Raw genomic sequence first — 26,555 nt, 5'->3', positions numbered from 1 at the left:
TGATTAACAAGATGTTAATATGTGGCGCCGATATTGTTTAATCCAAAGGGCATAGTTGTGTAGCAGCAGACGTCTCGATCGGTGATAAAAGCCATTTTCTCCTGATATTCCTCACTCATCCCTATCTGATGATAATCTCTAAAAGCATCTATGAATTATAGGATCTCATGACCTGTAACCGAGTTGACCAAAACATTTATTCTTAGCAAGGGATAGCAATCTTTCACGCAAGCTTTGTTGAGATCGGTACAATTCACACACATTCATCATCCTTCTTCCTCTCTGTTAACCATAATCGCGTTGAAAAATTAGATTAGGTATTAGACCTCTTTTATCATTCGGGTCAGGAGGAGTTTATCCATCATTCCGGCATAAAAAAATAAGATTTAAATCAATTTTTTATGAAGCCTTATTCACCATTTACGGCGATTCTTAAAGTGGAACCCGACTGCAAGCAACACCACACCATTTTTGTGATGTTTTCTTGTTTTCACATTATTCTGAGAAATTTGCGGTATTTATAGTGAATAGACTTCTCAATACAATATTTCACCTTGATCAGTAAATTCAAGCCCGCTGCCTTGTCAGTGTCTTTGTTGGCCAGTTAATTACGCGAACTCATTGACAAGAAATGCCAATAAGTCAATTACTCCTTTTTTCCTTATATTTTCATCCTAAAATGATTTATCATATCACTTTAGACGGTGACATAGTTACATTTGATCGTTAAATGGTTAGTATTGTTACATTTTTTAATCATTGTCATGGTTGTTGGTGCAAATACTTAAAATTTTTTTTTCTAACTATCGGACCAAAAACTCTATTTGATTAGTTCTTGTACATGTAACTCAACTTTGTTATTGATTTCTTTAAGTATCTGTTAAGCTATGAAACACTTGACCATCTAAGTTCAAACACGTGATTCAATTATAAGATTCCTACACCGAATTAGTTAACTTCTGCCAAATAAGTGGCTACAAGAATTATTCTCAAATTTTATTTGTTTACATCATCAACATAATTTTTAATTTTTTTATCTCACATACATTACATAAAAAAAGTATTATAGTTTTTAAAAAAAACAATTATCTCAAATAATCTGCTATACAAACACACTTAGTTGATCATACAACTCTTTTTATTAATGGATAGATTATCATTTTCTCACTACCTCGATTTATTTATTTTTTTAAATTCATGAATATCTCCAAGTCGTCAATTTCTTTTTAAAAAAATGCACAAATGTTGCCCGTGATGTATGATTAGCAAAGAAAAGGTTAAGACTAACTCCAAAATAGGTCTTTTTTGTTATAAAACCTTAAAATTTTAACCAATATGTGATTTTACAAGAACTCCAAAGGCAAGACAATTGCTTAATACCAAAAGCAATTTAAAGTTACTTATTGATCTAACTTTTGTAAAAAAAATTAATTAAAACTTCAGGCAAATATGAAAATTTAGCCAATTTTGGAGAAATGTACCCAAATTGAGGAATTGCCGGGCAACTCACGCGCTTTATCTGCTATTGCCTACCGGTACATCTTTTACAAGTTGGCTCCCATTGCAGCGCGTCAGGTGATAAATAAGGTAACGGGACAAAAAGCAAGTCACGTACGAATGATCGGACAACAGTTAACGTATCTGCACCATTTTGCTTGGTTTTCAATCTTGTATAGTAGAGCTAGTATAATCTCGAGGAGTATTGGACTACTATTTTAAATTTAAGGTATTCGAAGGGCTAGATTTTCTTTAAAAACCATTCACATATTAGCCCATTTGGAAAGGCTACTTTTTGAAATTTTTGTACAAAAAAAAATATTGTAATGATTTGATGTATATAATATAAAAAGATAATTAAAATAAGTGCTTACGAAAAATCTAAAATTTTTTTGGAGTGCTTTCCAAACGGCGTATTTGAATAGTAACTGAACAAAATGTTAAAATGTGGTTATCTTAAATGTGATAATTAAAATCATGTCAAGAAATAGAGAGTTATAATTACACTAATTGGCAATGATGTACTAACAATTCTTAGTTCATGTAATAAGGAGTTTAATATGCCCCAGGATCTTGCAATTCTAGTCTTGTGAATCAAACCATCGCCGAAAGAGATTCAATAGTGCTCGACCTTAGATCAATCGAACTTCGGACACTGAAGATTTTATTAGAAAAATACAATTGGCCGTCATGTTAAGAAACTACACTTCTTTGATCTGGATTATTTTGTTCAAATATTGGACTATCGTGAGTTAAGGTATATATTTATTAAGAAAAAAAGGGTATATATGAAGACCGGATTATTTTGTTCAAATATCGGACTAAAAGGTACATGTATGAACAATGTTAAAATCTTGCAATATGAGAAAATCACGCATATTAAGAATTTGTTTTGTTTCAGTGACAAAAGAAATTAGTGTAATTTAAATTAGAAAAAACCTAGTGATGCTTCCCGTTGTTTCCAAAAATAAGAGATAGGTGGTGGTGGGACCCCGAGCTACAAAACTTGCGATCATACCTATTTCACATAGCCTGTGTGCATGGCCAGCCTGCGCATATCCTCTCCAAGCAGATCTTCTTGCAGCGAGGAGCGCCAAAACAGATAGTCGTCACGGTGACCAGAGATCACACCGACCATACCAAAAATGGCTCATAACTTCCGAAATGCATAAAAAAAAAGCGCTCTGACTTCTGAATTCTAAAGGCTAACTTCAGGAATCTAATCCTTTCTTTTTTCAAACAATCATCCCAAATAATTTCCTACCCCAACACACTACTTTCCAGTTACGGTTTGAATTTGTCCCGAGCTTCTTTTTGAGATTCATAAATTGATATTTCCTTTGCTTAGTCTCTTTTCTCGAAAAATTAATTACTCTGAAGATTGTTGGGCTTATTGTTGTCTTTAGTGATTGATAAATTGTTTCTCACACAGAAAGTCAAATTGGCTTTATGATAAATTCATTATTGCTGTCTGCGAGTTCTTCGATTATGCTTGTCTTTGCCAATTGTTGTGTGTCCTTGCTCTCTCTCTCTCTCTCTCTCTCTGTATATGTTGGTGAGTATGCATGCATTTACATGTTCATGGTGGTCAAAAGCAAGTTAGGAGCAAGTAATGGAGTGCATAATTGGATGCCTGCAGGGGACGCTCTGTTCAATTTGGACTACGATTAATACCGCTACACTATTTAGTGCTTGACCGTGCTAAAACCTTCCCCTTTTGAAGTTATCCGTAATTCGACTGGCATCATGACATGCTTGAATCTGTTTCAATTGAGTGGACATGTTCTTATTTGTGGGCATCCATACATCTCTGTATTTGAGGGCATGATTTAGTACGCTGCAGATATTCAACTTGTTCTTGTGCACATATACTTGAAGATATGCAGACATGATTGATACACATGAAAACTTAAGTGATAGCGTGGAGTGAAACTTTGAATTTGCTTCACTTCTGCAGTACCTAGTATGCATAGACACCATCCAGGGGAATCTTATTTCAGTTTTGTAAATGAAAGTTCTCTATATTTCCTAGCTTTTTTTTTGGGGTGCTTTCTTGCTGCTTTCCTCTTCAATTAATTTGGCGTGAAAAATGGCAAGCATAATTGCCTTTTGTACATTTGATTGACCAAATTATATGTTGGGAACTGGATGACAACTCAGTGATATAACAATCTTAGTGAAATGATTGTCCTAAATTGTCATTGTGGCCAGAATGTGTTGATATTTTGTTCAAAGCTCTATATTGGTCTATCCGATATAGAACAGCTTAATTTTGAGGATCATTAAATCCGTCTTTTTGTGATTGGGATAAGTTAATCCTTATGGATCCATCCCCTGTGAATAGCAAGATGACTAACGGCTGAAAGTAAAGATTGTCAGCAGAAAAGTCTGTAACTTCCTTGTAAACAGAAATGAAAAGAGACTACTGTAACTTTAGTTGATTGCAATAGTTAACCGTGTTAATTTATTGCATGTAGGTAAGATGGCATACATTCTCAAGAAATTACCTGGTTTGGTGCGTAGATCGGCTCAGGTATATGGTTAATAGTATTACAAATCCTACCTACGTCAATTGATTTTGTGATATTTACCATTAATGAAGTTTATCATCCTCACATCTTCTTCTTGGAGTTTGAGTATGATACATTAGATTCCTGCTAAAGCTCCAATGTATGGCTTTCTTGTTCTACATTGTTCAATGATTGTTTCTTTGACTAGATATATCTTCTACATTCATTCATATATCCTGTTCATTTACATTGTTCAGTGATTGTTTCTTTGACTAGATATATCTTCTACATTCATTCATATATCCTGTTCATTTGCAGTGTCTTTCTAGGTATAGCGCTGTTAATGCAATCGATTGCTGAATGGCAAGCTTTTCTAAGAAACTTTTTATAAGGAGTATAATTGATTGTACTACTTGTTTTCCACATTCTAGAGTGTACTAGAGGGCACTTTAATTATACATTGGAAGTAAAATTGATTCTTGTAAATTTTGCAAATTTTCGTGTGTATTCTTAAATGATATTCTTAAACTTTTAGTTAATGCTTTTTTTTTTCCAATTTTAGATTCTCAGTAGTAGTACTTTTCTCATTTGGAGTTAGAAGGTGATGGAGGTAGTTTTTCATTTGGTCAAAGACTTGTTGACGTTCCTCGTCCAAGAGAATTTGTCTGCCTTCTTCAAAATCTTGAAGAAAGAGTAATTCCTTTTGAACAGATCGGGAGAGGAGTCAGCTTAATGCAGTAAGCTGTCTTGTCAATCTCTGGATCTCGTGGAAGTTGGCAGAAGCTGCCATCTCTTGGATTGCCCTAACCTTGTCGAGGTTAGGTTCAATACCTTGGCGGGATATCAGATATCCCAAGAACTTTTTCGAAATGATCCCGAATATGCACTTTTTAGGGTTAAGCATAATCTTGCTTTCTCGTAAGATCCCGACGATCTCTTGTATGTCTGAGAGAAAGACATCAGTGGTATTACTCTTAATAAGGATATCATCGACATAAACTTTCATGTTCCACCCGTTTTGGTCATGAAAGATTTGATTAACAAGATGTTAATATGTGGCGCCGATATTGTTTAATCCAAAGGGCATAGTTGTGTAGCAGCAGACGTCTCGATCGGTGATAAAAGCCATTTTCTCCTGATATTCCTCACTCATCCCTATCTGATGATAATCTCTAAAAGCATCTATGAATTATAGGATCTCATGACCTGTAACCGAGTTGACCAAAACATTTATTCTTAGCAAGGGATAGCAATCTTTCACGCAAGCTTTGTTGAGATCGGTACAATTCACACACATTCATCATCCTTCTTCCTCTCTGTTAACCATAATCGCGTTGAAAAATTAGATTAGGTATTAGACCTCTTTTATCATTCGGGTCAGGAGGAGTTTATCCATCATTCCGGCATAAAAAAATAAGATTTAAATCAATTTTTTATGAAGCCTTATTCACCATTTACGGCGATTCTTAAAGTGGAACCCGACTGCAAGCAACACCACACCATTTTTGTGATGTTTTCTTGTTTTCACATTATTCTGAGAAATTTGCGGTATTTATAGTGAATAGACTTCTCAATACAATATTTCACCTTGATCAGTAAATTCAAGCCCGCTGCCTTGTCAGTGTCTTTGTTGGCCAGTTAATTACGCGAACTCATTGACAAGAAATGCCAATAAGTCAATTACTCCTTTTTTCCTTATATTTTCATCCTAAAATGATTTATCATATCACTTTAGACGGTGACATAGTTACATTTGATCGTTAAATGGTTAGTATTGTTACATTTTTTAATCATTGTCATGGTTGTTGGTGCAAATACTTAAAATTTTTTTTTCTAACTATCGGACCAAAAACTCTATTTGATTAGTTCTTGTACATGTAACTCAACTTTGTTATTGATTTCTTTAAGTATCTGTTAAGCTATGAAACACTTGACCATCTAAGTTCAAACACGTGATTCAATTATAAGATTCCTACACCGAATTAGTTAACTTCTGCCAAATAAGTGGCTACAAGAATTATTCTCAAATTTTATTTGTTTACATCATCAACATAATTTTTAATTTTTTTATCTCACATACATTACATAAAAAAAGTATTATAGTTTTTTAAAAAAACAATTATCTCAAATAATCTGCTATACAAACACACTTAGTTGATCATACAACTCTTTTTATTAATGGATAGATTATCATTTTCTCACTACCTCGATTTATTTATTTTTTTAAATTCATGAATATCTCCAAGTCGTCAATTTCTTTTTAAAAAAATGCACAAATGTTGCCCGTGATGTATGATTAGCAAAGAAAAGGTTAAGACTAACTCCAAAATAGGTCTTTTTTGTTATAAAACCTTAAAATTTTAACCAATATGTGATTTTACAAGAACTCCAAAGGCAAGACAATTGCTTAATACCAAAAGCAATTTAAAGTTACTTATTGATCTAACTTTTGTAAAAAAAATTAATTAAAACTTCAGGCAAATATGAAAATTTAGCCAATTTTGGAGAAATGTACCCAAATTGAGGAATTGCCGGGCAACTCACGCGCTTTATCTGCTATTGCCTACCGGTACATCTTTTACAAGTTGGCTCCCATTGCAGCGCGTCAGGTGATAAATAAGGTAACGGGACAAAAAGCAAGTCACGTACGAATGATCGGACAACAGTTAACGTATCTGCACCATTTTGCTTGGTTTTCAATCTTGTATAGTAGAGCTAGTATAATCTCGAGGAGTATTGGACTACTATTTTAAATTTAAGGTATTCGAAGGGCTAGATTTTCTTTAAAAACCATTCACATATTAGCCCATTTGGAAAGGCTACTTTTTGAAATTTTTGTACAAAAAAAAATATTGTAATGATTTGATGTATATAATATAAAAAGATAATTAAAATAAGTGCTTACGAAAAATCTAAAATTTTTTTGGAGTGCTTTCCAAACGGCGTATTTGAATAGTAACTGAACAAAATGTTAAAATGTGGTTATCTTAAATGTGATAATTAAAATCATGTCAAGAAATAGAGAGTTATAATTACACTAATTGGCAATGATGTACTAACAATTCTTAGTTCATGTAATAAGGAGTTTAATATGCCCCAGGATCTTGCAATTCTAGTCTTGTGAATCAAACCATCGCCGAAAGAGATTCAATAGTGCTCGACCTTAGATCAATCGAACTTCGGACACTGAAGATTTTATTAGAAAAATACAATTGGCCGTCATGTTAAGAAACTACACTTCTTTGATCTGGATTATTTTGTTCAAATATTGGACTATCGTGAGTTAAGGTATATATTTATTAAGAAAAAAAGGGTATATATGAAGACCGGATTATTTTGTTCAAATATCGGACTAAAAGGTACATGTATGAACAATGTTAAAATCTTGCAATATGAGAAAATCACGCATATTAAGAATTTGTTTTGTTTCAGTGACAAAAGAAATTAGTGTAATTTAAATTAGAAAAAACCTAGTGATGCTTCCCGTTGTTTCCAAAAATAAGAGATAGGTGGTGGTGGGACCCCGAGCTACAAAACTTGCGATCATACCTATTTCACATAGCCTGTGTGCATGGCCAGCCTGCGCATATCCTCTCCAAGCAGATCTTCTTGCAGCGAGGAGCGCCAAAACAGATAGTCGTCACGGTGACCAGAGATCACACCGACCATACCAAAAATGGCTCATAACTTCCGAAATGCATAAAAAAAAAGCGCTCTGACTTCTGAATTCTAAAGGCTAACTTCAGGAATCTAATCCTTTCTTTTTTCAAACAATCATCCCAAATAATTTCCTACCCCAACACACTACTTTCCAGTTACGGTTTGAATTTGTCCCGAGCTTCTTTTTGAGATTCATAAATTGATATTTCCTTTGCTTAGTCTCTTTTCTCGAAAAATTAATTACTCTGAAGATTGTTGGGCTTATTGTTGTCTTTAGTGATTGATAAATTGTTTCTCACACAGAAAGTCAAATTGGCTTTATGATAAATTCATTATTGCTGTCTGCGAGTTCTTCGATTATGCTTGTCTTTGCCAATTGTTGTGTGTCCTTGCTCTCTCTCTCTCTCTCTCTCTCTCTGTATATGTTGGTGAGTATGCATGCATTTACATGTTCATGGTGGTCAAAAGCAAGTTAGGAGCAAGTAATGGAGTGCATAATTGGATGCCTGCAGGGGACGCTCTGTTCAATTTGGACTACGATTAATACCGCTACACTATTTAGTGCTTGACCGTGCTAAAACCTTCCCCTTTTGAAGTTATCCGTAATTCGACTGGCATCATGACATGCTTGAATCTGTTTCAATTGAGTGGACATGTTCTTATTTGTGGGCATCCATACATCTCTGTATTTGAGGGCATGATTTAGTACGCTGCAGATATTCAACTTGTTCTTGTGCACATATACTTGAAGATATGCAGACATGATTGATACACATGAAAACTTAAGTGATAGCGTGGAGTGAAACTTTGAATTTGCTTCACTTCTGCAGTACCTAGTATGCATAGACACCATCCAGGGGAATCTTATTTCAGTTTTGTAAATGAAAGTTCTCTATATTTCCTAGCTTTTTTTTTGGGGTGCTTTCTTGCTGCTTTCCTCTTCAATTAATTTGGCGTGAAAAATGGCAAGCATAATTGCCTTTTGTACATTTGATTGACCAAATTATATGTTGGGAACTGGATGACAACTCAGTGATATAACAATCTTAGTGAAATGATTGTCCTAAATTGTCATTGTGGCCAGAATGTGTTGATATTTTGTTCAAAGCTCTATATTGGTCTATCCGATATAGAACAGCTTAATTTTGAGGATCATTAAATCCGTCTTTTTGTGATTGGGATAAGTTAATCCTTATGGATCCATCCCCTGTGAATAGCAAGATGACTAACGGCTGAAAGTAAAGATTGTCAGCAGAAAAGTCTGTAACTTCCTTGTAAACAGAAATGAAAAGAGACTACTGTAACTTTAGTTGATTGCAATAGTTAACCGTGTTAATTTATTGCATGTAGGTAAGATGGCATACATTCTCAAGAAATTACCTGGTTTGGTGCGTAGATCGGCTCAGGTATATGGTTAATAGTATTACAAATCCTACCTACGTCAATTGATTTTGTGATATTTACCATTAATGAAGTTTATCATCCTCACATCTTCTTCTTGGAGTTTGAGTATGATACATTAGATTCCTGCTAAAGCTCCAATGTATGGCTTTCTTGTTCTACATTGTTCACTGATTGTTTCTTTGACTAGATATATCTTCTACATTCATTCATATATCCTGTTCATTTACATTGTTCAGTGATTGTTTCTTTGACTAGATATATCTTCTACATTCATTCATATATCCTGTTCATTTGCAGTGTCTTTCTAGGTATAGCGCTGTTAATGCAATCGATTGCTGAATGGCAAGCTTTTCTAAGAAACTTTTTATAAGGAGTATAATTGATTGTACTACTTGTTTTCCACATTCTAGAGTGTACTAGAGGGCACTTTAATTATACATTGGAAGTAAAATTGATTCTTGTAAGGGTCTGTTTGGTTGGAAGTAAAATGTTTTCCTTGAGAAAATATTTTCCGTGGAAGTAATTTTCCATGAAAATCATTTCCCTTTCATCATTTTCAGGTGTTTGGTTAGCTTATTGAAAATATTTTCTTACTTCATTTTTCTGGTGTTTGTTTAACTTTTGAAATATTTTTCACTTTTATCTCTATCTTTACTTTCTACACATTATAACTACATACTTCTTCCCATGCAAAATAAGAAAATTTATCTCATTGTTTAACTTTAAAAAATCTTGGAGAAATATATATATGAATAAAAAATATCTCCTTAAGCAATAAACAAATTGCTGGTCATTTAGTGTCAAATATCAATCACAAGCAATGCTTATTGTGACATATATCTTGCACTCTCACTGCTGAAAGTTTCTCTAGAAAAGAATGTCCCTATTATACATAATTAATTACTAGCATAGGATGAGCAGGATGAGGTTTTTTTTTTATTTTGAATATACTAGAGGGAGGGTTGGGTTGGGTTGGGTGGTACGGGAGAGAGAGTGTAAGGAAGTGATCTTGGGTTCGAGTCCTCCTGTTTACACTAAAAAAAAAAAAGAACATACTACAAGATGCTTTCAGTAAGTTTGGAACATACTACAGGCGGGATGCATGCATTTCAAAAAATAACTTCAGTAAGTTTGGAAGGGATGTTGTTTTCCATAAGATGAGTGAAAATATTTTACATAAGAAAATGTTTTCAGTAACTTTTGTGCAACCAAACACGGAAAATTAGGAAAATATTTTCCTGGAAAACATTTTCACCCGAAACAAACAGACCCTAAATTTTGCAAATTTTCGTGTGTATTCTTAAATGATATTCTTAAACTTTTAGTTAATGCTTTTTTTTTTTCCAATTTTAGATTCTCAGTAGTAGTACTTTTTTAACTTTGTTTGATGCTTTTAGTTTGTCATGAATGAACTTGTTGAACTATTTCGGTTGTATTAAACCTCACCTTGAATTAAGTTGTTTACTTTCTTTGACTTTTATTCATATAGATGTTTGCACGATTGGCTTCAGAGCCTGCGAGAAGGATTAACTCCTCTGATTTGATGCATTTGTTTTCAATTTTTAAAAATTTCAGATTTTCAGTAGTTGTACTTTTTGTCTTTGTTTCGTACTTTTAATTTATCATGGATGAACTTGTTGAACTATTAATACTTTTATTCGCATAGATGACTGCACAGCTAGTTTCAAAGCCTGCTAGAAGGATAAACTCCCCTGGTTGGACTGGCTCCCGCTGCTATAGCACGAGTGGGGTAAGACATCTAAATGGCTGGATTGCTGTCAAAATTTGTGTCACAACATAATACTTTATATGTCATAACTTAAGCTCTAATGTAACAAGTTACTATCAATCTATCATCGACAACATTTTCAGATTGCTTTTGCAATTATAATCACTCAAAAATGTACATTGTTGAAGAATCTGTGCTTAGGAAATAAATCATTGGAATTTCTGAACAAAGTCAATAAAGATACAAGTAAATACTTACACTAGATTTGCTCTCCAATATTGCATTTAGTCTATCTTACATTACTCATTTTTTTTCTTATTCTCAGTTTATTTGTGGCAAATTTATTGCTGCTGATGGCCAACACTTTTCATGGCATGATCACGGTGTGTCATCTCCAATTAAACGGCGGATTGGTGGTAAGTTATAAATTATTGAGTTTAGGTTAGTCATTAATTCTTGTATCAATAAAAATTATATATAATAGGTTAGATGTAGGTGTACTTTGCCAATTATCTAAACAATACACGTCATGAGAATTTTTTAATTTTTACAATCAATGGGTTATTATGCAATGGTTTTTATATAAAAAATACAATGTAAAGCTCATATAGTGTTTGCTGTGTTTTTTGATAAGAACATGTGGTCCTAATGCTATTACTACTATAGTCGAATATGCTCACCAGATTCACTTTGGTGAGCGTCTTGTGTTGTCGACTCAGTACCTTGTAGACCTTGGGTCTAAATATGGATCATCTCAGAAGTTGAAGATGGGAGTAAAACTCGATTATTTATGAATCATTTCGAGGCAATGCCATGGGCTATGATGGATGGAGGGTTGGTGTTGCCGGATGACTATAGGATACTAATGCAAATATTGCCAAATCAAATTTGACAAATGTTTATATTTAGAGGTCTTAATGCAATGTTTACATTTATAGGTCTTAAAATAAATATTTGAAGAAAAACTAGTTAACTTTTTTTGAACTATTGATTATCAGTAGACTTCCCGAAAGTTTGCAAGATAAAACCAACAAAATTATAGTTATAGGGTAGCCACAATGTAAAAATTTCATTTTAATCATTCTCAAAAAAAATACTGAATCATACAAAAGCTATGACTCATGGTGATCGAATATATTGAAAATTAGTGTATAACATACTTTTTTTGGCAGAAATTACTTGCACATGATACTTATATGCGTTTCACTATCTAACTTCATTTGTTCAATTTGATAGGAGGGAAGGATACCAGGTTTATGCAGACTCATTTGACGATGTTCCCGAAGTATCGGTCGAAACTCACTGGATTTACCACACTTCACTTGAACATTGTTTCTTTCCTCAGACCTTTTTGGTTGCCAGGAGAATTTGATGAATTTTGTCTTTGGCATATTCCCTATGTTTCCCAAATATCTTGTGTTCATTAAACTTCTCTTTTACTTCACAAAAAACTTCTCTTTTACTTCTTGTTTTGTTATTGGGCAATAAATGGCTTGTTTTCTTATCAAACTCTACCTTCTGATTTATTGCCTAGTTAGATTCTTGACTCCCGATTTATTGAAATTGTTATTTACTGACACTATCACAAGTGTTATTGGGACGAATATATGCATCCATGAAAAAGTTCTAGCTCTATCGCTTGAGAATGCTTAAAATCTTCAGTTTCACGCGCATATTTAAGAGAAATGGGAACATCACAACCTTGAGATACAAAAACATATGGCTTTGTCTGGATAAGATATTAAAATATTTTACTATAACAATGCATATGAAAAACTTTTAGTGGAGATTTTTTTGGTGGTGTTTTAAGGTGTTTTTGGAATATATTTTGGGATATTTTTAAAGTTTAAAAAATATTGTAGGATAATTTTTAAAAATTAACAATACTATGAATTAAAAAAATATCATCAAAAAAAAAAACGTCATGTCAAAAACTACATAAAACTTTCTTTGATTCCAGTTACTGTGTTCATATATTGGACTATCATGAAGATAGAACATCTCTGATCTTGGAAGACAATAAGGCCATCGGGCCATTTTCTTTCTTTTCCTTTATTTTGATCTGGGCCAAACACCCATGGCCAACAGATCAATCCCTTCATTTTATCAAGGCCAATCCAACACAAAACGTTGGATTTGAGTTATAAAGCCCATGTTTGAATTCAAGTAAAAATTAAATTTTGGCCCAAGTTTTTTCAACCCAAAACACGTTTTATTAACCAATTATGGGCCAAATCGGATAAAACCAAATATAACAAACAAGAGAAAATTTGGAGAAACAAATAAAGAAAAGAGATCAAGAGTATCCTAGCAGATTTGAGTTTTTCGACGGATCGACCCGTCAGAAACTATAAAAATTTCAGTCAAACTGACCCGTCAGAATCCCGTCGAAATCATATTTTTTAACCTTTTAAGATCGGATCTTTACATGTACACAAAAGTCATGTCATTTTAAACTCAAATAAATATCAAACAAGGTCCAAAAATCATGTAATTACAAAAAAAAATGGATCAAAGTCTCTTGAACATAAAATTTCATAAAACATTCTCAAATCTTTTGCATCAATGTCGAATCAAACAACGAGCATTTATGGGAGTACCTGCAGATGATTTTGAGTAAGATTGAAGCTAAAAAACACGGACTGGAGTGGATTTTGATGAAGTTTGGCGTGAAATTGGAGCTGGTGCAGTGGTTGAGACCGAATTCGAGGGCTCTCTAGATGTTTTTTGTAAAAAAAATTTAAATGAAACTTACTCTCCTAACTTTGTATAATGCCTAGAAATTGAAATCTCCCCAAACGCAACTATATCCGAGGAGAAAATTAGGTCGCAAGGAGGCTGAAAAATCAGCATTTTTCCTTGAAAATTTTTTTACAGAACTTTTCTTTTTCTCTGTTTTTCTTCTTTTCTTTCTTTTCTCTTTTTCCATTATTTTTCCCTTACACCCCCCTACTTAAAGCTGCGTGTTTTCTATTTAAATGATGCTAAGAAATCCTAAAACTTCCTCTCAAATGGTTCGAAAAGAATCTGTTTTGCTGGCCTTTTTTTGGCCAATTGATGGCCTTCCTTCCAGAGATTTTTCGATAAGAATTTGATTGGTGTAGGTGGCCTTTGTGCTGGCAATGCTTGGAAAAAAAAGGAAAAGAAGAAAATCGAATAAAAATTCCACAAAAATTTTACCTGCACATTTTGTATTGTTGCCTTGGCTCTGGTACGAAAATGAAGAAGAGAAGAATGATAAAATGTGCGCGTGTTGTGTGAGAAATTTTTTTTTTAGGAAAACTACATTTTTTTAATTATTCATTTTTATCATGTTTTTGTTTTCTTTCTTTTCTTTTTCTGAATGAAATAAAATGAAATGAATAAGTGCAATTTTTGGTGTCTACACTAATTCATCCTTTCCTTAATCCCTAGGTTAATCTATGACTAAAACTTGGTCAAATACATCTAAAAAGAAAGAAAGCTGGGAAAGCTGGTTTGGGCAGGAAAAATTAGAGGAGACGGTGGCACTATAGGTATAACGGCTGAGTTAGCCAACGATGGGTCTGATTGATGGCAAATAAAGTCCCATTAATCAGCAGGTCTTTCGCAAAGTTAAATTACATTAGGGATTAATGAAAACTGATCCAACTACTATAATAGAGTACTAATAATGATGATGAATTGGACAGCACACCCATTTAATTGGATAATTAAATTCAAAAAAAATTATTGTGCTTGCATTGGAGATGATTATTGTTGAATTAATAATCCAAATGCCAGTTGAAACGGCACTAAACATGGAAGCAATATGTTAAGCAAAAGCAATATGTTAGTATCCTTTCTTAACTTTAAATTGCTTAAATTATTTAACTAAACATGGGAGTTGTTTTACTTTTCTATTCCCTGAACATCAATGCTCAAGGAGAAAAAATGTTAGCATCCTTTCTTAATTTTAAATTGCTCAACACAGAGAAGGACCCAGAATATCATAACAAATTACGAAAAATAAAATAACAAGCAAATAGCAGACCACAATCGAAACATGCACGGATGAAATTACACTAAACCAATCCAAAACATCAAGCAATTTTCTGAAACAGAGAAAAACAAACACACAATAATTTTAGATGTTAAATAAGGACATAAAGCGAATACATGGTTTGCACATCATATAAGTTTGAATGACTTGCCAAAACGTACAGCTCTTAATGATAAAAACGAAAGATATCAGCACTACAAACAAACCATGTTAACGCGACCTTCAATTATGACCACCAAATTGATAAACTCAAAACCAACAAGTTAACAGAAATAGAGGCCCTCCGGACTTGATCTGGTGGCTAGGGTTGCTGAAGATGAGGCTTAGGTCCTTGGTTCGAACCTTGCTACCAGCAAGTTGCGGAGGGTTGGGGAATAGTCAACGGAGGGTTGCGGAGGGTTGGCAGATTAACTGAAAAAACTGCACAATTGTGCACAACTTATTTGTTACCACAAATCAAACTTGCAATTATTGATAATCAAATTTTGATATGAATTTACCACATACAAAATTAATATGGAAGTTAATGAAATATTTCATTCAATCCCTCAAAATATCTAGAAATTTTAAGAAAGTAAAGAAAAAAATGGAGTGGAGTAAAAATTTGAAGAAACTAAAAGACATACCTCAACTTGAACACTCTCAAGTAGCAATAAAACATATGTAAAAATAGGACAAACTATATCCTTGTGATCTAAGTGGTGGGTGTTTATCAGTGGCGAATGAAAGTTCTTAGATGGAGGAAGACAACGGGATGGAGGGAGCATCAGGTACCATTGGACAAGAGATTTTTGGAAAAGAAGTTCAACTAAGCCAATTCTTTCAACCTAATTGGTAAGGTCTCAAGATGTTTTGTATGTGCGTGTCCGTGTATTTAATGTATCATGGATGAACTTGTTGAACTATTAATACTTTTATTCGTATAGATGACTGCACAGCTGGTTTCAAAGCCTGCTGGAAGGATAAACTCCTGTGGTTGGACTGGCTCTCGTTGCTACAGCACGAGTGGGGTAAGACATCTAAATGGTTGGATTGCTGTCAAAATTCGTGTCACAACATAATACTTTATATGTCATAGCTTAAACTCTAATGTAACAAGTTACTATCATCGTCAACATTTTTAGATTGCTTTTGCAATTATAATCACTCAAAAATGTACATTGTTGAAGAATCTGTGGTTAGGAAAATACAAGTAGATTTTGCAATTTATGAATAAAGTCAATAAAGATACAAGTAAATACTTACATTAGATTTGCTCTCCAATATTGCATTTAGTCTATCTTACATTACCTCATTTTTTTTCTTATTCTCAGTTTATTCGTGGCAAATTTATTGCTGCTGATGGCCAACACTTTTCATGGCATGATCACAGTGTGTCATCTCCAATTAGACGGCAGATTGGTGGTAAGTTATAAATTATTGAGTTTAGGTTAGTCATTAATTCTTGTATCAATAAAAATTATATATAATAGGTTAGATGTAGGTGTATTTTATATATCATGTGCATTTTATCAGGATACCTTTAGGAATTATACAGGCTTTAATCCATTTGAGCTTGATTCTAAGGGAAATCTAGTAAGAACTGGACAAGCTGTGGTTGCTATTGGTTGGCATTGCTCTAAAATTCATATGGAAGGAGATAGGGTTAAAGTTGCAAGTATTCATTCCATTTTTTTGGTGTGTTTCGCTATCTAACTTCATTTGTTCAATTTGATAGGAGAGAAGGCTATAAGGTTTATGCAGTTTTATTTGACGATGTTCCCGAAGTATCAATCGAAACTCACTAGATTTACCATACTTGAGCATTGTTTCTTTCCTCAGGTGTGTTTCACTATCTAACTTCATTTGTTCAATTTGATAGAAGGGAAGGTTATAAGGTTTATGCGGACTCATTCGATGATGTTCCCAAAGTATCAGTCGAAACTCACTGGATTTACCACACTTGAAAATTGTTTGTTTCCTCAGACCTTTTTTGTTGCCATGAAGAGGAGAATTTCATAAACTTTGTCTTTGGCATGTTCCCTATGTTTCCCAAATATCTTTTCTTCATTAAACTTCTCTTTTACTTCGCAAAAAACTTCTCTTTTACTTCTTGTTTTGTTATCGGGCAATAACTGACTTGTTTTCTTATCAGACTTTAGCTTCTGATTTATTGCCTTGTCAAATTCTTGACTCTCAATTTATTGGAATTGTTATTTACTGACATCATCACAAGTGTTATTTGGGAATATATAATTTTTATTGGTGGCGTTTTAAAGGTGTTTTTGGGATATATTTTGGGGTATTTTTAAAGTTTAAAAATTTTTTTACGATATTTTTTAAAAATTAACAATACCATGATGAACAAATAAATTAGCTTTGACTTTGCATTGTCAATAAACGAAAATAAGATACCAAGTCCCAAAGCATATTCAAAGAAAAATTTTCTCCAAGTCTCTTTTCCTGCAGTTACTGTTCATTCTTTCATTTTTTTTTTTTGTGGGTGCTTCAGGTGCTATATTTGACATTTATATTGAAATTTTTAAATGAATGAAGTTGAGGTTGGGACTGTTATTACTTAAAACTAAGTATGTTTGCTTCCATTCTCTGTAGAATTTATTATTTGTATTGTCACATCAAAGAAATGACAGCTACACTTTTTTAATACTATTTTCAGATTACTACTGGCAAATTAATTCGGTCAAAATTTTGCATGATTGGATCACTATAGGTCATCTCTAATTAGAATTTAGAAACTAGAGATTTGGTTAAATTACTGAGTGTAGCAGAGTAATTATTTCTTATATCAATATAAAAACTATATATAATAGATTAAATGTAGGTGCAATTTGTCGATTATCTGAGCAAAAACTTGTATGAGAATTTACAATTTTTATGATTGATTGATGGATTAATATGCAGTAGTTTTCATATAATAAAAATATACAATCTAAAACTCATCCTCGATTAATGTGGCCATGATAACAAGGAGTCAAAAAGGAAAGGAATTTTGCTCCAATGGGCTTGGCTAAGCTTTTATTCTCGCAGGCAATGATTTGTTGTAATAAATCGCAAACAAGCTTACAAATGGTTGGAAAGGCCAACCTAGCTTCTAGAATAATCAGACAAAAACTCCACTATTAAGCTGTAATAAACCTGCGACACTCCATTGACATGGTTTTTGAATAAGCTAAATAAAGATCATGGCGATCTCTTTCTTTGTACACAGTCCTACGCAATACCTCAAGCAAGAATATTAGAGTTTTAGGCTTCCCATTTTTAATGATCATATATTAGTATCTTTCTGGCTTTGATCTACAGCATTTTCAGCTCTGACCATTTGGGAGAACACCCTCCCCATTGATACCCCGGCAAGATCATCTACACTTCCCATGCTAAATTGTGCTGTAGAGACTCTAGTCTCTGAATAGAGATTAGTTGATTGCTCATTGCCCTCCCTTTGATCACTTCCTTGAAGTTGAAGGGCAGCTTCCAAATTCCATAGCACATCTCCTATTGGAGGTCTGTTAGCACCAAGATCTGCCAAGCATTTTAGAGCTGTCTCCTTAAACTTCATTAAAGATTCAGGTTTCGCTTGGCCTTCAATATGAGGATCTACAAGTTTTTCCATCCCTCCCATGCTGAAACACTTGATTGCCCATTCCACCAAGTTTACCCTCTCCCTTGGTTGTGATGGATCAATAACAGGCCTTCCACAGAGAATTTCAATCATTACAACTCCAAAAGAGTAGACGTCTGATTTGTCAGTCAATTGTTGTGTGGTCAAGTACTCGGGATCAAGATAACCAAAACTTCCTTTTACGGCTGTACTAACGTGAGTCTGGTCAAACTCAGGTCCAGTTTTGGATATTCCAAAATCAGCAACTTTTGCCATTAGGTTCTCATCAAGAAGGATGTTTGCAGACTTGACATCACGGTGAATGATTGCCTTATTGGATCCAGTATGCAGATAGTGAAGTCCTCTAGCCGACCCGATGCAAATCTGAAGCCTGTGTCTCCAATTTAGTTTTGGTTGGTCTGATCCGTACAAATGATCCTTGAGGGTTCCATTCTCCATGTACTCGTAAATTATGATCATCTCGTTTCTTTCATCACAATATCCAATCAGTGAAACAAGGTGGCGGTGACGAAATTGGGACAACATCTCAATTTCTGTCTTGAATTCTGCAACACCTTGTCTGGACTGAGGAAATCCTCTCTTAACGGCCACCTTTGTGCCATCGCTCAAAGCTCCCTTGTAAACTTTTCCGAATCCCCCAACACCAATAAGTTGACTTTCACTGAAGTTGTCTGTTGCTACCTGAACTGCAGCAAAGGGGAAGCGGTAGCCTCTCTTTGATTGTGAAATGATAGAGGATTCAATGGAATGTTCCTTCTCCTCTGTACTCACTCCTGTCATAGCATACTGGTCCAATGTCGAGTGAACCATGTGCTTGCGCCTTCTCCTTCTACAAAGAAGAGCAAAAACCAAAACCAGGACGATCACAATAACTGACGACCCTAGAGCAGAACCGACATACACCCACACTTTTGACTTGGAAGTGGTCGTCTTGAACTGACTTTCAGCATCTGAAGCATCAAGACTGTCCTTAGAATTGCTTACTTTCATGATTTCCAGACCATTAAGAATCCCATTTGGCAATGTATTAAGCACACTTGATGGACCAATGCTCACGCTCAGCTGATCAACACTATCTGCCCTTGTTACAACATCCATGTAGTAAGGGACACCAGAAGTGCTCAGATTAAGATCTTTAGCAGCAAACTCATAATTCAGGAAAACATTGAAGTATAAATTATCAGGAACAGGATTCAATATATTACAGAAATGGAAACGGACAAAGTAATCAAAACCATGATCTACATGGAACAGCCAGGTTGCGTTGATCATGTAACCTTCATCTGAGACAGTATTCAGTTTCGTGGCAGTGCCATAGACTGAAAAGGGACCAATATTCTCACTAACTCTTCCGCTTGAGTAATTGACAAATCCAATATTCGATACAAACACAACAAGAGCAGAACTTGCCAAATATGTAGAATCAGATGTCCAAAGTCTCCACAAGGTATCATTTTGAGGAGGCACTGTTTCATTACCCATATTTATCCGGGCCACCGTCTCCAGAGCTTGTCTCTCTAGATTTCGGTTCTCTCCATTTGAATCAACAGTTTTAGCACCAGAAGGGATCAGCTCATTAGGGAGTGAAATTACTTCTAAAGCATTGAGAAAAGCAAAAGAATTGGTCGAAGGAGTAAAGGTTAAGACCAGAATGTCGTCAGTCATGTTCAGTGAGTATTCTTTAACTGTAGGGGCACCTGATGGCTGGAAATCCTTCAAAAGAGTGAAATTTTGAGCGGAAACAGAGAATTTAGAAGTGCTCAGATTGAGATACTGATTAACAAAGGGAAAGAAATAGAGACGAATCCAGTGCCTCCCTTTTTTCTTCATTGTAAATGGGTAGCGGGAGGTTCCATTATAAATTCTTGCGGTCTGATACAAAGCTTTACCATAGGTGGATGGAATAGAATTTGAACTTGCATTGAGGAATATCTTTTCTGGGGTTGAAAGAGTACTGGAATTCAAGCTATCAGCCAAGAAAACCCGATCACCAACAGATGTATCATCAAGTGATCCACAGTCAATTAAATACTTATCCTCAGGATCAAATTCTAACGAAGTAAGAACCAAACAAAAAGGCAACAACACTCTGATAAGGAATTGATACGTGCTGATTCTCATCATGCATAAAGACGTGCACAATGAACTGAAAGCAATCAAATCAAGAAAAAGAAATCTTAGGACAAAAGAAGGGTCGCCTTTGATCACACTTGAGCATCAATGGATAGAGAGAAATTCAAGTAGTAAATCTTATTTCTGAAACCGGGGGTGGTGAACAGAAGAACAAAGATTACCATAAACAGAGAATTTGTTGTTCAACTTAGTTGACAAAGGGAGAAAGGAAGAAAAAGGCACGGAAACCGTTGCTCTTTGTACATAGAATAGTGTTACCCCTGGAAGACTAGCATTTATGGTGTTCACATCACTTTTGTCGACATTGATAACAACCCTTGATTTTTCTCACTGACTTGGTTAGACATTCAAACTAAACTGGCAAGTATGTTTTATTTGACAAATTCGTCAGTAGACAATTAAGGAACCAAAAGTTGTTAAATGATAACGAAAGTCAAGGGTTCAACTCATCATCATGTAGTATGATTTTGCCTTCCACAGTAATCCAAAATGATAGACAGCTATTGAGAATGGGGGGTCACCTGTTCCATATGGCACTTGACATGTTTCTTCCTATTACCATGATGACTTAAACAAAGCACGAATCAAAAGTTTGGAAAGACAGAGAGATTTGATACACTATATATATATATATATATTGGAGGGTGGGGGCGACGTTGGTGGCACGCATAGACTTTTCTGTTGATAAAAGAAAAGTGACATTGAATTTTAGCCAATAACCTTACTAATTGAACGATAACATATCAACAATAGATTCTTTAACCTAGTACACTAAAATCATTAAAAAAAAAGAAAAAGAAATGTCAACCCTTGCGGTAATATGCATCAATCCAACCTCCTGCGGTTGATATGTTGGAATTTGGCTTTCATCACTATCTCAATTGGACAAGATAAGAGAGAAAAGAAAGCAAAATAATTTTCAATTGTAATTTTAACATTTGTATCCAATCATCTCTAAAAGGATAAATACACACACTATTATTCTACCTCATTGGAAATGATCTATGAGAGTGAGCAAGTGAATAAGTTAGAGAAGCAGCATAATGGTTTGGTTTGAGTGATTAACATTAAATTAAACAGTAAGGTTAAACTGGGGGAAGGAGGGGGAGGGTTTCGTGATGCTTCTTTTTTTATAAAGATCAAAGGAGTGCTCTGACATCACTTTTAAATTTTTTTCATTGTAAGTGAGATTTGAACTTCGATCTACAATTCAAAAAGAAACTTGTCCCCTTTTAGTGGCTATTGAGCAATGGTTGTTCCGTGATGCTTTTTTTTTTTTTTTTTGTCGCAACGATAGGATTCCTCTAATTTAAATTAACCTAATTAAGGGAAAAGGGAAGGGAACTCGACGTGAGTAGAAATTCTGTCGAAAATGAGCCACAAAAATCGTGATATATTGTGACAATTTTTGATGAGAGGTCAAGGGTTCGGCCCCAAGCCTTAGAAGGCTGGGCAGTGACCGGCGTTCCGTGATGCTTCTTGGAGGACCATAATTTTGTAGCGGCGGGGTCAGCAGCTGTGCATACCTGCAAATTTGTCAGCACTGTCTATCGTTATGGATGATGTGTACGCGTTTTCTCCCTAGTATTTGGACTTTTATCACGCTCTTTAACGTGAATAGCGGGAACCGCGTTTATGCCTGATGGTGATGAGTGATGACTGGGAGCTCTTTTTTTTGGCCTCTTTCTTCCTTTTCTACTTTTTGGCCTAAACAATCCCAAGGGAAAGGGGAAAAGAAAAAGGGGGTAAAATTTTATGTTCATAGTAGCAGTAACTAGTAAGACAGAAATGCAGTCTTTGCTCAAAACGACAGAAATTATACTCCGTATCTCACAGAAATGCAGTCTTTCATTATTATTGTTGCTATTGCAATTAGAAAAATCTGCGGAAATTTTTTACTACTTGAAAATAGTCTGCTCTCATTACGCTACTGCGCATCTTCTTTTACAATTTTTTGGTTGCACCAAGCTTCTATATTATTGGTTCTAATATATTGCAAGGTTGGATTTTAGCTTGAGAATGACTCAGTGGCTAAGATGGCACTAAGGTTGTGTCGTTTGAATTGATATATTTTGGGCATTTCGTATGAGAGTATACCGTAACGATTTAATGAATGCGAGATAAAAAAATAATTAAATAGTGTGCTTATAAAAACACACAAATTTTTCATTAGTCTTTTCCCCCTTCCCTGTGTATTTTCCCCATCTATTCTAGCTGTACCCCTCCTTTTAGTTGAACCAGCCTTATCGCGACGATGGCTAGTGTCAAACGCTAACCAAACCAAGAGTCAGTAAACTAAGCTAGCACGTATTTAAATTTTAGGGGGACCAAATTATAGAAAAGATGTCTGCTAACAACTCCAGAGAAAATAATTAGTTTTTTATTTGATAAACCAATAAATAACCATGTTAATATTTTATTTTTTTCTAATGAATGAGCCAATTAGACCAAGCTTCTTCGATGATTAGATGAAAACCTTCAGATCAACAGGTAGATGAGAACTTCCGGATCAACAACTTGCACACTGAAAATTAATATATATAATTTGTTAAATATGAGCATGTCCCAGATATGTTAGTTGACAATTGAACACTATGCCATGAGGCTTTCAGCGACAATATGGCTGCAAGCTAAAGATAGGTAAAACCATGACAATATCAACTCTGTAACTATTATTCAAGTACATAGTAGAAGCTGATCTACAAGAAGACGTGGAAAGAGAGTTCATTTATACTCTTCCAAAGCAGAATGCAATAGAAAGGTAGGCCACATTACATTCAGCTTAAGGTACTTGTACCGGAACTTGCACGCCATTAACCTGCTTTTCGTCCGGGGCTTCCGCAGCAATAGCCCCGTCGGCCTCAAGTTTCTTATTATTATTATTGTCGAACACTTTCAGTAAGTCTGATAAACGTATTGCCAAACTCTTCTTTGTGTCAGGTGAAACACCATTTTTGCCAATTATGGACTCCAACACCGCTTCTGACAGTAGCTTGTTCTCTACAACTGCATTGCTGACCTCAGGAATTGAACTATCCTTCGAGAAGCTAATCTGTAATTGCAAGAAGAAGTCAAACTTTGCTTTTAGCCAGTTTGATGCAAGATGTACATAGTGCAAATCAGAAAATGGTCATCCGTAAAAGTTTTTCCCTATGCCGATTGAGCAGTTTAAACATCTCCTGGTTTCTTCAGATATTCAACTGTACTTGGCATTGCCAACAATGCACACATCACGGAACCAGCAAATATAGCTTTGTGGATCTTACTAGTGTTCTTAAATTCAACAAGCATGGCAAGATCTCCAGGAAAGCAAGCATCGTGTTACCACATCAAGCATCAACGAGGAAACTTATAACATGGAAAATAATAATATGTCTATTGCTGTCTAACATCAGCTGAAAGGCAGAAAGAAACGAAAAAGGAAACCTTGTTCAGCAATTATAACTACACACCGTTAATGATCCCAGAGGTGACTGGGTGAACAGAATAGAGGCTCCAGGTGGGAAGGACTCATTCTGGAAGATGTCAAGGAACATTTCAATGGCTTTATCCTCTGCATCAGTGTAAATTCCAACTGCTTTCCAATAAGCAGCGCAATTTTCGGCAACCTTCTCTGAGTATTGCCTACCCGTTAAGGGTAAGATCATCGTCACCCTTATAAATTTCTCAAAGGGACCTAAAAGCACACAGGCAAAGTACTACCGTCATGATCAATTTCAAGACCTTCTAAATATGCAACAGTTCCAAAAGTATAAATGAACGTTGACTAATTCATTCAACTGAACGCTACGAAAATTAACTATAATGCTCGATCAATTATTCACGAGCACATCTAACTTTCTTCTTAGTTCAAATCTGCAAGCAGGGGAGGAATCAAAGGAAGAGATGACAAAGTCATCCGACAGTAGTAGCTTAGGCATGGGCTCAACTTGTTTCAGATCGAAAGCTGTACACTTTTTCAGCAGACAGAGATCCTACTCGAGAAATTGGTCAGATAGACCGATTGTCCAAGACCAACAGGCTATCTGCAGCAACAATTGGTAAAGGCTGGCCCGATCCATCATTTGCCCGCCCACGTGACGTCACGTCATGGGTTGACAAACTAATTTATACTTAGTATTGGGTAGTCATTGAGCCAGGCCCAAGTGAGCTCTCCACACTAACTACGAGTGTTTCAACATCAGTGAGATTACATAAATACCCTTTAATCCCAAACTATCAAAAACGACATAGTTTAATAGATTTGGAATGGTGGTGATTTGCAATTGAGGCTGGGCCGGGATAGGCCGATATCAACCATGCGACAACGATGAAATTAGATATAGAAGGCGTCGCCACCTGTAACGATGTCTCTGAAGAACTCAACGGATTCCGTTAATTCCTCTGCAGTCTTGCCCTTCCACTTAACGGCCAGTGACGGAATGGCGGTCTCCTCCAAGTAAACTCCAATAGCCGTGAATTTAATAAACTTGCCTTCAATTTCCAATCCTCGTGCCCCTGCCCACATTATTAAATTAAAAAATATTTTTAAATAATTGATTAACGAAAAGTGCAATGTCATTAGACAAGGTGATTATATATTAGTCCCACAACTGCTTCCCCCATTTTTGCTCTCTCTCCATTGTTCATTTATCCCGCACAGCAATATTTCACTTACCCCCCCAAACCTTGGAAGAAGAAGAAGAGAAATTGCAAAAAATTACATTCCAACGACATTGAAAAGAGAGTAGTGAAAATAGCGATTAGAGAGCTTTAAAATAGCGAACCTACTCCTCCCAGAAAAAAGTTTTGATCAGAGCCAGGAGGCTTCTTCGCGGCCGGAGGGAAAACGTGGCCGTCAACATGAACTTCACCAACGGAGAGCGAGAGGGACATATTGTAACTAGCACTCAGAGATTTCGCGGCACCTTTGAAGAATTGGTAGTCTGTGAGTTTTGTAGTTTGTAGCAGTGGTAGTGGTGGTATGACGCTATATATAGAGTCGTTTAAAACGAAGGGGTTAGTTGGGATGGGCAGAATTTGGAGCCTTGGACATTGAAACTTTTTTTTTTTTTTTGGTTTTTTTTTTTTTTGGGTAGAGAAGCAAAATTGACCGAAGGGTGGTGGAGAATTGGAGATGGGTGGACTGGTTAGTGAGAAATTAGGAGAGTAAGTAGGCAATCTAACGTGCTATGTCTGGTTGGGGCGCTGGGCCGGGGCGAAGTGGGATTAATCGCGCCGCCTTTAAGGACTTGACCCGGACACCAACTCCGTCAGAAAAAAAAAAAAAAAAAAAAAAAAAAAGTAGGAGGAATGGACGATATCTGTTGTCATCAATAAAATGTTCTTGTTATTGGAAAAGAGCAGGGTCAGGTTATGGCTTATATATACTCCCTCCCTTTTTTTATAACTGACGTTTAAGAAATTTGTTCTAGTGTACTTTTATCTGTCGTTTTATAATCCCTATACAGTATTAATTATTTTTTCACAATTTTACCCTTTTATCTCTCTTTTCTAATACAGGGTTCTTAATTACTACTCCTAGTAATTAGTTTGGTGGGAGTTAGTTTGCATTGCTTTTGGCCTAGTAAAACAGCACCATTTAGTACTCTAGTGAGAGAAAACATGGGTGAATTGGACAATTAATGAGGGTACAAAAGGAAAGTAGTGTATAGATTTAAGCAATGAAAAACTTTTCTTAATTGGTGTGCAAAACCTTAAACGTCAGTTATAAAAAAAGGGAGGGAGTATATATATAGCTGGGGAGTATGGACCCAAAAAAAATGCAGTAGAGTAATTCCCCAGAGAGTAGGATGGCCTAGTACCATGACACCGACGCTAAACTGCCGGCGAAGTTATGCAAACACACGAAAACTCGCTGTAGGAGTTTGGAAATTTTGATGGGGAAATTAATGAAGGCGAGAGTGACGAGTAGATTCAGCTGTTGCAGGGGGTTTAGTTTGGTAGGTGTTAAAACGTGGCCATGGGTTCGCCAACCAGGTC

General features: G+C 35.3%; 3 protein-coding genes and 1 long non-coding RNA gene across 4 annotated transcripts; 1 reads left to right on the top strand and 3 right to left on the bottom strand.

The window, feature by feature from the left end:
- Nucleotides 1-7,587: 7,587 nt before the first annotated feature.
- On the top strand, nucleotides 7,588-12,303 carry LOC140037178 (uncharacterized). Its single transcript, XM_072081367.1, has 5 exons — nucleotides 7,588-7,821; nucleotides 9,018-9,073; nucleotides 10,738-10,821; nucleotides 11,126-11,216; nucleotides 12,037-12,303. The coding sequence occupies exons 2-5, from the start codon at nucleotides 9,023-9,025 to the stop codon at nucleotides 12,225-12,227; spliced, it is 417 nt and encodes a 138-aa protein (XP_071937468.1). The 5' UTR covers nucleotides 7,588-7,821; nucleotides 9,018-9,022; the 3' UTR covers nucleotides 12,228-12,303.
- A 2,588-nt stretch (nucleotides 12,304-14,891) lies between these two features.
- On the bottom strand, nucleotides 14,892-15,792 carry LOC140037177 (uncharacterized). The gene is made up of 2 exons (XR_011841105.1): nucleotides 15,448-15,792; nucleotides 14,892-15,241 (listed from the first exon to the last, which is right to left on the bottom strand). It is a non-coding gene; the product is annotated as an uncharacterized lncRNA (long non-coding RNA).
- A 2,016-nt stretch (nucleotides 15,793-17,808) lies between these two features.
- Nucleotides 17,809-21,056, bottom strand: LOC113730559 (receptor-like protein kinase HERK 1). Its single transcript, XM_027255302.2, has one exon. It carries the CDS (start codon nucleotides 20,562-20,564, stop codon nucleotides 18,087-18,089), a length of 2,478 nt encoding a protein of 825 aa, XP_027111103.1. The 5' UTR covers nucleotides 20,565-21,056; the 3' UTR covers nucleotides 17,809-18,086.
- Nucleotides 21,057-23,210: 2,154 nt separating this feature from the next.
- LOC140036599 (chalcone--flavanone isomerase-like) lies at nucleotides 23,211-25,532 on the bottom strand. The gene is made up of 4 exons (XM_072078556.1): nucleotides 25,340-25,532; nucleotides 24,912-25,070; nucleotides 24,026-24,249; nucleotides 23,211-23,625 (listed from the first exon to the last, which is right to left on the bottom strand). The coding sequence occupies exons 1-4, from the start codon at nucleotides 25,446-25,448 to the stop codon at nucleotides 23,356-23,358; spliced, it is 762 nt and encodes a 253-aa protein (XP_071934657.1). The 5' UTR covers nucleotides 25,449-25,532; the 3' UTR covers nucleotides 23,211-23,355.
- Nucleotides 25,533-26,555: the final 1,023 nt, after the last annotated feature.

This window comes from Coffea arabica, chromosome 2e (genome assembly GCF_036785885.1).
Source record: "Coffea arabica cultivar ET-39 chromosome 2e, Coffea Arabica ET-39 HiFi, whole genome shotgun sequence".
NCBI classification, from domain to species: domain Eukaryota; kingdom Viridiplantae; phylum Streptophyta; class Magnoliopsida; order Gentianales; family Rubiaceae; genus Coffea; species Coffea arabica.
The sequence above is the reverse complement of the archived record's forward strand: the minus strand, read 5'-3'. Positions and strand labels throughout refer to the sequence as shown.